Genomic DNA, 14,691 nt, shown 5'->3' on the forward strand with positions numbered 1-14,691 from the left:
TAAATCAAACACGTGGTCATCCACTTGAGCACGTATCTTGAAAACATCACAATACAAATTCCCAGAGGACAGTATTCAGAAGCGATCTTCACAATTTGTGAGAACCCTACCAACATCACAGAGATATTTCAGATGAGCAATGAAGAAATAATCAGAATTCCGGGCAGTTTTGCATATTCTAAATAGTTACAACGTTCCAGCCATAGAAATTGAAAATGGCATAAAGTTGCCACATTATACCACTTCGTATGCAACACAAACCGCATGATAAGCTGTCAAATTTCGGTTTAGCATTTAAATCTTCATTTTGAGTATAAAACATCAAACTATTAAGTCTTTACATTAGCTGTGAGATAACAACTGCATCTCCACAACCATGCCATCTGAATAGACAGCCATACTATCGGACTTGGTTAAAATAGTCGGAGAACTCCCAAGTCAAAGACAAATTTAGTAGTTCAAAATTCATGCCATCTGGATAGAAAATCAAATCTGTCGGAGGAGAGAGATACAAAAAATGTTATTACGATTCGGGGAACCTGCCATCAGCAGCAAAATGGTAGCTGCTATCTAATGATCCCGAGTCCAATAGTGAAAGGAACAATTTGAAGGCTCTAGGCCGCCTGTACAGATTCTATAACCATTGTACTGCGTCCCAGTTCATATTTGGTCAGGCTTTAGCCACCATTCATTTCTACAACGAACAGTTGATGCTCCGTGAACTGCTGCCTAGCACGCTTCTTAAGTTTATATTAGCGTAGCTGCAGTTCTCATCACAGGGCGCACCCTGGAAAACTATTAAGGTGCAACAAAAACATATCGACATCTTTCTGCTTCTGAAACACACTTCATCAAAATTGCTGTTTACAATTTTACAATGCTGCTTCTTCCATGGATTTAATCACGATGAATATTACAAAAAATTGGCTAGTGCATGTAAAATTGGTATGTTACATATAGCTATCTCCTCCTTTTGAATGACCATGCTTCCCAAAAGACATTAAAAATATGAAGCAGTTCAACAAATCAGAACATTGCTATAGACAAGGATGGTCAAGCCTTTCGATTAGGATACACAAAAACAGGTGGCATAAAACTCCTTTACAATTTTTTCCAAATGCTTTAGAAAAGGGGACTGTTTCAACAATTCGCTCCCATGGAAAGGACTGTGATTCACAAAACTCCGATTGTATTTAAATCTTTAAGTCCTTCAATTTTCACTTTGGCAATCACTATTCCTTGAGGCCTCTTATTGACAGCTCTGTACCTCCCTACAATTGAATAAATAATCTTGTAACAGATGCTGAAAAGAATTCCAAGTATACAACTGATTTTCAGATAATTGATGATTCTGAATTAAAAGATTTATTGTCTTCTCCGTCCACCAAAAATATAAGTAGAATCAATGGTCTATAGTCTATTCAACTAATGCTCACACAGGTACTCTATAAGTTTTACCTCAAGGCAGCCTGTCTTTTCTTCTTGTGAAAATCCACGTTAGATGCAAGTACCACCAATTTACGTTTGGCATTCTTCAATTCATTCTCCAGGTTTCTTATCTATTCAACAAAAAAGACTACATATGTCAGAAATAGACACATAATTTATATATCTCTCATTATTTTAGTTTGTGAATATTCAGTTGCGAGCAACTGATGTCTTTCGTTACAACTCATTAAAGTTGTCCCAAAAAAAATTTAGAACAAATGCAGAAAAAGTAGAAATTGCAACCCGAGATTTTACCTTCTGATTGAACTCCAGCTCTTTTCGACGATAGGTTTCACACCTGATCCAAATAGTTAACGTCAGACTTTCAAACATGAATCTTGTTTGAAATAGTTCAGTGTATGCATGCTTAAAGTGAAGTTTGAAATATTTCAATAATAACAGCCAAACAGTGCAACAAAGCTACCGATATGACCACAGAAACTCAAGGTTAAAACCAAACCTGGAGGGAATTAAATACAGGCATAAATCACATAAACGAACAGAGAAAAGAATACAGGCCATTAAGTTTCAAAAAATGCGCTTATTATTAAGAAATGATATGGCAAAAGCAACACCTCCCTAAGGCCAATGTTTCCATTGGTTGACCACCACAAGGCTGGCTCTGACTTTTGACACTTCAATACATTGGGAGTTGGGGTGTTTTATGGGCCCTCTAGGTGCTCAATGTTCAAAGAGAGCAAGGAGAATGAAGATCGCCTCTTACCATACGAACAGCATACAATTAGGCTGTAATTCTTTCATAAAACAAACACAAGGTGGGTAGGCAAATAATCAGTCAAGGATAGAGGGTTGGCCAGATAGGGCAAAAAGGGACTTCTTTAAGTAATTTGGCGAATTGGACCACCAGTAAAATATAGGACCTTTGGCCGGAAAGCAACCCCTGAAGTTTCAGGAAACAGAAAGCCCAGTAAGGCAAATATGGGAAAGAAAAGAAGCATATGTACCTCAACTAAAAAATGCCTGGCAACCAAAGGATGAAAACAACTCACATATTGACTAAATGTTAAACAGCTACTTAACTGAACTAAGCAGCTAAGAAAAACAAATATATCTAATAAATGTCAACCACAGCATCCTCAATAAAGATAACTATCTCATGAATAAATTTAATTTAGATTACCTCATGAATAAATCTATATTCTGTTGTGATACTTTATCAACTATGCTATTTGAAGTTCCTGCCATTGTTTCCAGCTCTTTTCCATTTCCGGCTGTCTGCATTTGAAATACCACAGTTAGACACAGCAAGCCATAAGAAAACTAGACATCAAATTCATTTTTTGTTTTCAGTATCTTATGCTAGCTATTCGTTTTCAATTTGATGATATATAATCATCAGCTCCCAATACCAAAACAAAGATTTGTATTTGATCATGATTTAGGTAGCTTTTTAACTTCAACCTTTGAGCAATTTGGTATCCTGTTTCAACAATCAATCCATTTGAAGTATTATGGGATACAGTTACTGAGCATTTTAGACAAAGACAACCTTATTGACATAAAGTCGACAATGGAATCATTTAAGGATGGCCTTGAAAACATTTTTCTCTTAAATTTAATATGCTGGTTGTTGTGGTACAAAGGAAACTAGAATAGATTTGGGATATAGATTCAGAGTTGTACACACACACTCCCCTCCCTCATCTCACTATTGTATACAATCTATCTCTCTCTTAACATTATTTAAACAAAACATACACACACAAAATACACTAGTGAGAAACCATATTTTTAATGAACAGCCTCCTCCATTACCTTTTAACTCACATGCATATGAACATTTTCAAGAGTTCTATAAAGACGTTCTAGGCAGGGAATTTTTTTTCTGTTTTAAGATTGTTGTCTAATACACACATATCCAACTTTTGCAGCTACAACTTTACCCAATAAGCATGAGAAAGCTTTAGAAGATACTTGTAATTTTGACTTGCACATCTTCCTCACTTCGCTCTGCAGTACAAAGAAACTCCTCAAATACACTTAAACCTTGTCCGTTTGCTCCCCTGCAAAGGGTTTCTTTTCAGTCATGTGCACCTCAAACTTAGTTTGAAACATATCTGACCAGTTTTCCTTTGCAAAGAATAAACCATGAAGCATTACAAAATATTCAATGTCATTTTTTGGGCATGACTCAAACTTAGCTTGAAACATATCTGGCCAGTTTGCCTTTGCAAAGAATAAACCATGAAGCATTACAAAATATTCAATGTCATTTTTTGGGCATGATATGCCTGGGTAGAATGAAATTTTGAGGTGGAACTTTTAAAAATATAAAAATTTCAAAATATAAATTAAAATGTGAAAAATGAAATATAAGAGCTTTATAAAATGTATATTATCTAGTTTAAAAAGCCATTATTTTTAATAACTGTTTCAGCAGGTCCTGAGAATGGCTGGAAACACCCAGGCATGTCACAAGACAGCCAGGGCACATCCCTACCACACCGAGTAACCCGTGGGAACATCCCAGACATAACCACAGAGAACCCAGAACAGCAGGGGCAGACTCAGTCAATCCTATCCTCTGCCCACTCATGTACCCCACAAGGAACCCAGGGCAGCAAGTCTTAACCATGTCCATACCATCCTCACTCCCACTCCAACTCCTGTTCAGACCTGTGCTTTCCTTGAATTGAAAAAATTGGCAGTAATGTCTTACAGCCTTCCAGAGGAAAAATCCCTAAAATAAAAGGAAAGATTTGCAAGCTGCCAGAAAATCCTAGCATGCATAACCACCAGTAATATGTATGGAGCATTCCCAGATGATCTTCCATGAGTACTCACATATACATGGAAACAATAACAGAAAATGCTTCAGATACATTTATACTCGAAACCATGTGTCTTAGTTTCTTCAGAATCACATGTAAGTGTTTCTGATGCCCCTCTATAAGCTGCAAACCAAAGAAGGCTTAAAAGATCCGGATGCTCATTGCCATGTAAGGAGGCTTCAAAGTTCTAGATACCCATTACCATGTTACAAAAATTTCCCAGTTCAGGCATCATCCCTGATTTATTAAGTCTAGCAGATTTTGAGAATATCATTGCAAATCACTCTAAATTTCTAATAGAATTAGAACTGTCCATCCCTGCTTCAGGATGATAGAAGGAAACATACCATCTCCTATTATCACCATAGAGATGTACTATAATTAAAATACAGCTATGCTTCTGGCATACTGTATTTTCAGAAGCTCAGTTTCATGATAACCAAGATGCTTAGGATAACAATTAGAGGACATATAACCTTCAAGTCCACTCTTCTACATATCAGTTAAGAACTTACAGTGCAATTATTAAGGATATTGTATTCATTGAGCATATGGGAGGCACCTGAAAATTGCTATCAGAAACTGTCGACACAGGCAAGTTTGGTCTATTAATTTGCCGAGGTGAAAAATCAGACGAAATTCTTGCTAATGGATGGGAATTCTGGATTGAAGAGAAATCGTTTTGGGGATTATTGCTTGCCAAAGGTTGAGCATTTTCAACTGAAGGTGAATCACTTTGATGATTTTCAGCTCTGGCTCTACTTCCGTATTGATATCCCACTAATCCACAATTTGCTTTCCTGCATGGTACAGAAATTATGCAAAAGAAAAATCAGGAACAAAAGCAATAATTGTATGCAAAATGTTTGAAAAACTGAAAAACAATGCATAAGAAACAAGAACTCTAAAGACATCCTCATTTGCAAATATTAACATGATTTTAATCACTATTGAAGAAACAAAAACATATGTTAATGCAAACAACTGATCTAATCCATTCTTATACCTAATTAATCAAATAAATCATAACTAGCAGTTGCACCCAAAAGAGGTGCAATGTTTTAGCCGATACCAAAATATATTTAGTATTATATTTTTCTAGTAAAAAGATAACTAGTAGGAATGTGCATCAATTGGAAAAGGTGGACTACATGTTTCAATATTGAGAAATTTGGCATTCTCTAATATTTATTGCATTCTATAAGTCAACACATTTGCACAGTTCGAATGCAACGGTTTGTTCAGCTTACACCCTATATTATCTCTCAATTGTTTATGGTGATGTTGTTGGATAGGCTTCCAAAATTGTTTTGATACAATCTCAACTAATTCATTAAAGTGGAATCAACTATTAATACCACCTTTTCTTCGTCTTTTTTTACTGTCTTATGTGTCTTCTCTTCCTCTTCCTCTTATTCATCTTCCTCTTCCTCATATTCTCATCCTCCTCATGGTCTCCTCTTCCTCCTCCTCTACCTCCTATCCTTCTTCTCTTCAACCTTCTCATCCTCATCCTCCTCATCCTCTTCTTCCTCTTCCTCTCCCTTTCCTCCCCCATCCTCGTCCTCTTCTTCCTCGTCTTTTTCTTCCTCGTCTTTTTCTTCCTCTTCCTCTCCCTTGCCTTCCTACTCCTCAACTTTTTCTTTTTGTAATAATTTATATTAAAGATTAATTTTGATTGATTTTTGTTTGTTAATTTTTTCATGACATTTTTATTTCATTTCCTTTTTTAGGTTTTTCATTGAACTTTTTTATATTATTTTATTTTTATTTATTTCAAAATTTGAAAGCTAACTATGATCACAATATTTTTAAATTTTAATCTTTAGCTTGAAGTCAACATTTTTTAAATTTTTAGAAATGTTTTTAAGGTTATTTCATCAAAAAATTTACTCCTTAATGAAACATATTGTACTATCATGCAATTTTATTTAATTCTTTTTTAGTTAATCAAAATTTTACATTATAAATTCAAATAAAAATGAATATATAATTCATATCATATATTGAATTAATTTAATTAAAAATAATAAATTCTTTTAAGTGATCAACTAAAAATATATTATGAATACAAATATAAAACTACTTTTTATCATGTCTTCATTCTTTTGAGTTTCCATTGTTTTAACTTATTGTCATACCAAATACTTCTAAACTGCTTATGTGTCTCTATTTTCTCACATTTACATATTATTAAAAATGTATTGTGGTGTAAATTCTATTAATATCTGCACATGCATTTAATAATATTTAGTGAAAATAATTAAAAGAATACAATGAAACCTTATTAACTTATTCAGATTATAAGTTATCTATTTTACAATGAATATAATAAAAATGTAATGTTTGATCAAATAACTTTCATCTTTTAAACTTAAACTACATTGAAAACATATAGATTTTTTGAAAAATTATGTAACTAAGATGCACAAAATCAATAAATATAAAATATATCTAAAATAACAGTGGCCAATAAAGAAAAGAGAAAACATAATTAAAAGAACAAAATGAACCCCTATTATTAGTTTATTTAACTTATCATTTATCTTCTATTAATTTATGTTCTTTGTAAAAATGATCCTATATTTCCCATTTATATTATCAGCCATATGTTAATATAATAAAAACTAAAAATTGTAATAACACAGATCCATTTTCATATAACATTCAAATTAATTACCTATCAATTAAAGTTCTAATTATCTAACAATCAAAATTATAAATTTTGAAACAAATTGTCATTTAAAATTGCAAATTATATTATATAAGATTAAAAAAATTTAAAAGCTTAAGAAAATCCAAAAGTCTTGATAAACTCTATCAAATCTCCCAATGTTCTCAATATACTCTGTGTTCAGGCGCGCTGGGATCTTCAGCCAAAATCTGTTTTTTTTCTGCTCGGCAATCTCCTTAATGCGAGAACACGCGAAAGCGTAACTCCATTCGGCCATATCATCCATTGTCCATGTTATTCCCACCAAGATAACCGGGGGGGGTGAATCAATTATCCAATAATTGAAACATTTATCAACCTTAAATAATCTTAACCATTCAACCAAAGTAAACAGCACCCATAACAAGATGCACATATACAATTAAACCAGATATGTTAACTAGAGAAACCTTTGATCAGAGAGAAAACCCCAGTGGGAATGATGCCCACAAGATGATGTACTAATATAAATATTCCTTGTTAGAGGATGGACCCTGTTAGGAATCTATTACAACATTTAGTACATAAGAGTCCCTGTTAGGAGACTTTGAATCCCTATTAGGAGATTTCAACCCTGATAGGAGCTGTGCCAACCTTGTTAGGAGTTGTGTCAACCCTATTAGGAGTTGTGGAAAACAGAAGAACCCACTGTCCAAATAGCTTCTGGGGCAAGACCACTGAACTCATTGTCCAACTGATCCCTCAACTATTCCTTGCAAAATAATTGTCTACACTATACTTTAACTTCTTTCCTATGTCCTGTCAACTAGACCAATCACTGTCAGACCTTGTAGACCAGGTCATGAACCTCGGATCAAGTATCAAACTTTGGATCACACAATAAAACCTCAACAACGAAGTTTCCTTCACCTTTGCTCTACTTTGCTTATCTTCGCATTCTGCTCTTTGTGCTGCTTATAATCATTCACTTTTCTCCATACATGGTAAAGGAAAATGTCCTTTTATACCGAGTCCAAAAAACAATTCCCTGAATCAGTTGTTATACCTTCTCAATTAATTATTATAAAACCACATTAAGAACACGTTACACTAACGATAACCTTAATCTTTCACCTTGTAACTCAAATAGCTTTCTGTATGTATAATATTATGATGAGCGAGCTTAGCTACGTCATCTCCATAATGTCTTCTTCACATGTTTAACTTGGGCTTCTTAGAATAACAACTCTGCTAAGAGATAATAACAAGTTTACCAGAACATGCTTCTGTAAACTCTATCTCAAAACAGTCTTCACCAAAACTTGCATAACTTCTTCCAGACTTAATATCTTACGCTTTCGAGGTTAACTGCATTTGCTAGACACTTAGTATAATCTCCTTTTAACCTTGCTAGTGAAAGTACTCAACGATCTGTCCATACCAACTTCATCTTTCTACTATTCTTTTGCCAGATACCACAGAAAACTACTATGTTGACATCAATGACAAACACAATCATGAATGTAACATATCATCATGATAATGATCTAATCATGTTTCTACAATACTCCCCCATAGAAGTATCATCAACATTCATGCTTCCAACAATCTCCCCCTCTGGCATTGATGGCAAAATAGATTAAAAACCTCTAGATCCAAAAATACCAACTGCAAAACACTATAAACCTTTCTTTTCAAATCCTCTTCATCAATCATTCGTCCCCATTGATATGCCTCAATGTGCTCTATATCAAACTATAACTTCTCCCAAACTAATTTTCATGCTATACTTCTCCCCCATTGACATCAATGTCTGTCTCTGACTTGCTCAAGTGTCCAAAGACATTGTTCAAAAACAACATCCAACAAGAGTCTTAGATGACTTTGACCATCACACATACTCCCCCATACAGGAAGCATCAGCATTTATGCTTCCAACAAAAATCACGATTTATCATCGGCATGTTACCACATAAGTAGCTTATTGGCTAATTATTGTTTCCTTTTTAGCCATACACTAGCACATTTCTTCAAAACTGCCCTAAAATTGGATATAACAATTCATTGATAGTGCAAGATCTGATGCCAAAAAATGACCACAATAGTCCTAGAAAGGGTTGTTGGATACAATTGTTAATTGTGTATTTTCCTTGATGTTACACAAATGCCATATTAGCCATCAAACAGAGTCTACCGAGCTCAAATGGTTAGCAAAGCAATTTACAATGTCTACCAAACATTCCTGAACAGCATAAAGGAAAGTTAGCTCTTACCGAGCTCACTCGAGCATCAAAGGATTTTGTAGCAAAAAGTTAATATTAACCGAGCTCCCAAGGTTAACAAAGGGAAAGTCAATGTCTACCGAGTTCACTTGGTCATCGAAGAGAAAGTTAGCTATTACCGAGCTCACTCGGTAAGCGAAGGAAGATCAGTGTTTACCGAGTTAACTCGGTCTTCGAAAAAAGTTACAAAGTTTGCAGTGTTTACCGAGCTTCACTTGGTTAACATTGGGGAAACCATTCTGGAGCAGTGGTCACCAAGCTGGGTCGAGCAGCGAAGAATTTTATGGTTCTAAAGAATTAAGTTTAATTGTTTTGTGCAATGTTTGCAGCCGACTGATTTAATGTTTTTTTAATTGTTGTAACTTGTAAGTGAGCCGACTTGACAATCTGTAAGGTATATATGAAAGGTCAAGTTGTGAATTCATGAGATGCAAGAGTGTGGATGCATAAAGAGTGCGAATATATGGATGTAAATGGAATGAGCGAATGTTGAATATATGAGCGAATGTTGAGAAAGGATTAGATATCCTTATGGAGCTGCAAAGTTGTATTCGATAAGTGAGGATCTAGTGAAGCAAAACAGAGATCTGTATTCAGCAAAGATAAGTTGCATATATTTCAGATCATTTCATTGTTGCTTTCTAATCATTGTAATAGTGATTCAAAATCTCTTAACAGAGTTGGTTTAACAACCATTTTTGTAAATCCTCTAACAAGGTGACAATTCAGTTGAATTGTTCTAAAGACCTCTGACAAGGCCACTCCTAACAGAGTGATTAAATCCTCTAACAGGGTCACACCTAACAGTGTGTTTTGTAACCTTTAACAGGGTTGGCTCCTAACAGAGCTCACTTCAGAAGAGTGAAAATTGGTAACTAGTTACTTGATGGTTTTTCCCTTATTGGGTTTCCACGTTAAATCTGGTGTCTCTTGTGTTCATGTTATTTCATTTATGCATGCATGTTAATCACTTTAAATGCTTAATAAGTTAACAGAACATCTATCAAGTTTCAGCATTTATTTGTGTGGTTACCGAGTATCAGTAGCAACTATATTTTAAGACATCTAAGGATCTGTGGATTTATTTTTGTGGTAACTAATTCACCCCTCCCCTCTCAGTTACTCCATCTCTATTTCCAACAATTGGTATCAGAGCTTTTGGTGCTTGCAGGATAAGATTTCAAGGATCTAAGCTAAAGATCAGGATGTCTTATAAGAGGGAAATTCCAAGACTTAACAGGGACAACTTCTTAGCATGGCAAGGGTTGATGAGACTTCATCTAGCTTCTATTGCAAATACAGAACTAAAATACCTTGTTAAAAAATATGCAGAACCAGCTGGTACATCATCTGTCAATGATATTGTTGAAAAGAAGACTCACAACATTATGATGATAGATATAGCTTCTGCTCTGAGTCATGAAGAATTTGATGGCATTAAAGACTGCAAATCTGCTTTTGAAATGTGGAAAAAGCTAAAAGAGATCTATGGAGGAGATGATAATGTTAGAAGAGCCAAAGTAGAAAGTCTGAGAGGACAATTTGATCAAATGAGGATGAGAGAGGATGAAAACATTGCAAAATATGTTGAAAGAGTCAAAGCATGTGTTAGTGCAATCAAAGCATCTGGAGGAGATATCAAGGAGGAGACAGTAATAAGTAAAGTTCTTAAAACTCTACTTCCCATTTATGCAATCAAAGTTTCTGCAATTCAAGAAAGAAGATGTGAAGCAAATCATAAGATAAATCTAGAGGTTATAGTTGGAAGATTGACTGCATTTGAACTAGACAACTTTGATAACTATGTTCCAGCTTCCAAAAACATTGAGTCAGCATTTGAAGCCAAGCTTTCACTCAAGGAGAAAGGCAAAAAGAAAAAAGAATCTCAGTCAGAAAGTGAAAATGAATCAGACCAAAGTTCAGACAGTGATCTTGAAATAATAGAAGCCCTTCTAGCAAGGAAATATTCTAGAGGCAGAGGAAAATACAAAGGTAAAGTACCTCTAATCTGTTTTTCATGTGAAGAAGTTGGTCATATTGCTGCTAGGTGCCCAAACAAGCAAAACAAAGATCACAAATGGAATGGAAAGAAAGACTTCGGATCATTCAAGGATAAAAGTAAGAAAACATGTTTTATGGCTAAAGATTCTAATGATTCTAATGATGAAGAAGAAGATGAAATTGTCTACATTGCTGTGAAAGATGAATCTGATAATGATGAGGAAATGGCACTCATTTCTCATATGAGCAAAAATGATACATGGATCATAGATAGTGGTTGTTCCCATCACATGACTAGTGAGAAAACTAAGTTTGAATACTTTGAAGACTATGATAGTGGCAGTGTAAGATTTGGTAACAATTAACCTTGTTGTATAAAAAGAAGAGGGAGAATCTCTCTAACCAAAGAACTTATATGTGATAATGCCTATTGGGTAGAAGGACTAAAGCATAATTTGTTGAGTGTGGCACAGCTACCCAATAATGGATTCAAAATAGAATTCATAAATGGTAAAGCAAGGCTGCTGGATGGCAAAGGAAAGCTGATTGGATCAGGTACTCAAACTAAAGGTAACTTGTTCTATCTTGAACTAGGTGAATGTTCATGTTTCATTGCTCAAGTTGAAGAAAGTTGGTTATGGCATAAAAGGTTGTGTCATGTAAATTTTGATAATTTGGTAAAGATAAGAAAATTCAAAAAAGTAAGAGGCATTCCTAACATAAAGAAACCTGAGGTCGGTCTATGCAAAAATTGTCAGATTGGAAAGATGGGAAAGACTAGTTTTAAAAGTAAAAACTATCAGTCTGAAGATATATTAGAAATTGTGCATACTGATTTATGTGGACCCATTGGAATTGAAAGCTATACTGGTGAAAAGTTCTTCATTCTTTTTGTTGATGATTACTCAAGAATGATGACAGTCATGTATCTAAGAAACAAATTAGAAGCATTTGAAATGTTCAAATGGTATTTGGCCAGAGTAGAAAAGGAAACAGGAAAAAGATTAAAATGCTTGAGGTCAGACAGAGGTGGAGAATTCATTTCACATGAGTTTAATAACTTTTGCATGGAAAGAAGAATCAAAAGACAGGTATCAGCCCCTGGAACACCCCAACAAAATGGAATAGCTGAAAGAAAGAACAAATCCATCATGGATTGTGCAAAAACTTTAAAGATTGAAAAGAGCATTGCTATCAAATACTGGAAAGAAGCTATCAGCACTTTAGTTCATACCCTGAACTGAGTACAGCTGAAGAAAGACTCATTCAAAACCCCCTATGAGTTATGGTATGGCTATAAACCTAATGTAAGTTACCTTAAAGTATTTGGAGTAAATGTTACATTTTGAAAGAAACTAGAAAAGGCAAATTTGATGTGAAAGGTGATGAAGGTATATTCTTTGGATACTCATGCAAAAGTAAGTCATATAGATGTTTGAACTTGTCTACTCACAAAGTCATAGAAAGTGCACATGTGAAAGTTGATCAGTTTGCAGAAAGGACTGAAGAAGAAAGCAAAAGAGAACCAAAAGATTATAAAAGATTTGTCTTCATTGAACTTGATATAGTACCAGTTACATCAGAGAATCAGGAATCTTCTACTCCCAAGTCATCTGTAACCGAGTTTTAGGAAGTTCAAACCGAGCCACAGCAAACTGAGTTAAATTCAGTGTCTACCGAGTCTGAAGGACCCGAGCCAAAACAGACAGAACCTAAAGTTGAAATGCAAGAGGATAATAATGAAATTCATTCAAAAGGCAAGGAACCTGTATTAGCTAAGTATGTCAGGAGACATCATTTAGCAGATTAGATCATTGGAGATAAATCTGAAAGTACCATGACAAGAAATAAGTTGAAAAGTACTTGTTTACTTGCTGATTTTGAACCTAGAAATATCAAAGATGCATTGAGAAATGATAGTTGGATTGAAGCTATGAATAAAGAGATAGAACAAATAGAAAAAAACAAGACATGGACTCTTGTACCTAGACTTAAAGACAAAAATGTGATTGGAACTAAGTGGGTAAGATATCAAGAAACAAAGCTAGACTAATATGCAAAGGATATGCTCAAGAAGAAGGAATAGACTATGGAGAAACTTTTGCTCCCGTTGCAAGATTGGAAGGAGTTAGAACCTTACTAGCATATGCTGCTCACAAAGGATTCAAAGTTTATCAGATGGATGTCAAGTCAACATTCCTCAATGGTATACTGGATGAAGAGGTTTACATTTAACAACCTGAAGGTTTTGTTGATCCAGATAAGAAAAACATGCTCTGCAAATTACACAAGGCATTGTATGGTCTGAAACAAGCCCCTAGAGCATGGTATGAAAGATTGCATAACTATCTTATTCAAATTGGTTTTCAAAGAACTAATGATAACAGTAGCTTGTATATAAAAGAAGGACCAGAGAATAAGATTGTCTTGGGAGAAATATTTGTAGATGATACTATTTTCATAGGGAATGATAATCTTTGCAAAAAAATTCCAGAGCAAATGAACAAGGAATTTGAAATGTCTATGTTTGGTGAAATCAAATTCTTTGTTGGTCTTAAAATTCAATAGAATAAAAATGGTATCTACATCACTCAATCAAAATATATCAAGGAGATATTGAAAAAGTTTGGAATGGAAGATTGTAAACCAGTTGGGACTCCTATGTGTACTAGATTAAAACTTACCAAGGAAGATGAATCAAAAGAAGTAAATCAAACGTTGTATAGATCTATGATTGGAAAGTTGCAATATGTAGTTCATACTAGGCCAGATATTGCCCTTGCAGTTGGTGTTGTAGCAAGATTTTCAGCAAAACCAAGAGAAAATCACATTATGACAATCAAAAGAATAATGAAATATTTGAAAGGAACTGAGGATTATGGTTTATGGTACAAATTTGGAGGTAATTTGGATTTGAAAGTGTTTACTGATGCTAATTGGGCAGGAAACCTTGATGACAAAAAAAGTACAAGTGGAGGAGCATTCTTTCTTGGAAAGAGGTTGGTTTCTTGGACAAGCAAAAAGTAGAATTGTACATCCCAATCTACAAGAAAGGTAGAGTATGTTGCTGCAGCAGTATATTGTTCTCATATTATTTGGTTTAAACAGTTGTTGGAAGGCATGAAAGTGGAAATCAAAGAACCAATTGTTATGTTCTATGATAATACAAATGCAATCAACATATCTAAGAATCCAGTGATGCATTCCAAAACCAAGCACATTGCAATAAAATATCATTTTGTCAGAGAATTGGTGCAAAATAAAGAGATCAGATTGGAATATGTTCATACAAAGGAACAAATTGCTGACATATTCACAAAACCATTACCTAAGGATGCATTCTTGTATCTAAGAGATAAGTTAGGGGTCACTCCCCTATCTGAAGTTCACTAAAATGAAGTTTTAGTGATACATCAACTCATACTAGGTTGAAGATCTATCAGTTGATGCAGCATAATCAGGAAATATTGCATAT

The 14,691-nt window shown here is 34.5% G+C and overlaps 1 protein-coding gene across 2 annotated transcripts in view; it reads right to left on the reverse strand.

Annotated features, from left to right (window-relative positions):
• Positions 1–268: 268 nt before the first annotated feature.
• The window catches only part of LOC149555184 (protein MICRORCHIDIA 2-like), a 46,641-nt gene continuing 32,218 nt past the window's right edge, over positions 269–14,691 (reverse strand). The window contains exons 16-20 of one of the 2 annotated variants that reach the window (XM_089829246.1): positions 4,843–5,080; positions 2,630–2,724; positions 1,744–1,786; positions 1,459–1,559; positions 269–1,271 (exon numbers count right to left, since the gene is read on the reverse strand). In XM_089829246.1, the coding sequence (XP_089685372.1) occupies positions 1,250–1,271; positions 1,459–1,559; positions 1,744–1,786; positions 2,630–2,724; positions 4,843–5,080 (499 nt within the window). In that variant the 3' untranslated portion in view covers positions 269–1,249. Of the gene's footprint in view, positions 1,272–1,458; positions 1,560–1,743; positions 1,787–2,629; positions 2,725–3,373; positions 3,513–4,842; positions 5,081–14,691 lie in introns of those variants that run through there. The other variant, XM_089829247.1, reaches the window with a different exon arrangement.

The sequence above is a fragment of the Cupressus sempervirens genome, chromosome 5 (assembly GCF_028749045.1).
Source record: "Cupressus sempervirens isolate cs-2001-9-10 chromosome 5, ASM2874904v1, whole genome shotgun sequence".
NCBI lineage: Eukaryota > Viridiplantae > Streptophyta > Pinopsida > Cupressales > Cupressaceae > Cupressus > Cupressus sempervirens.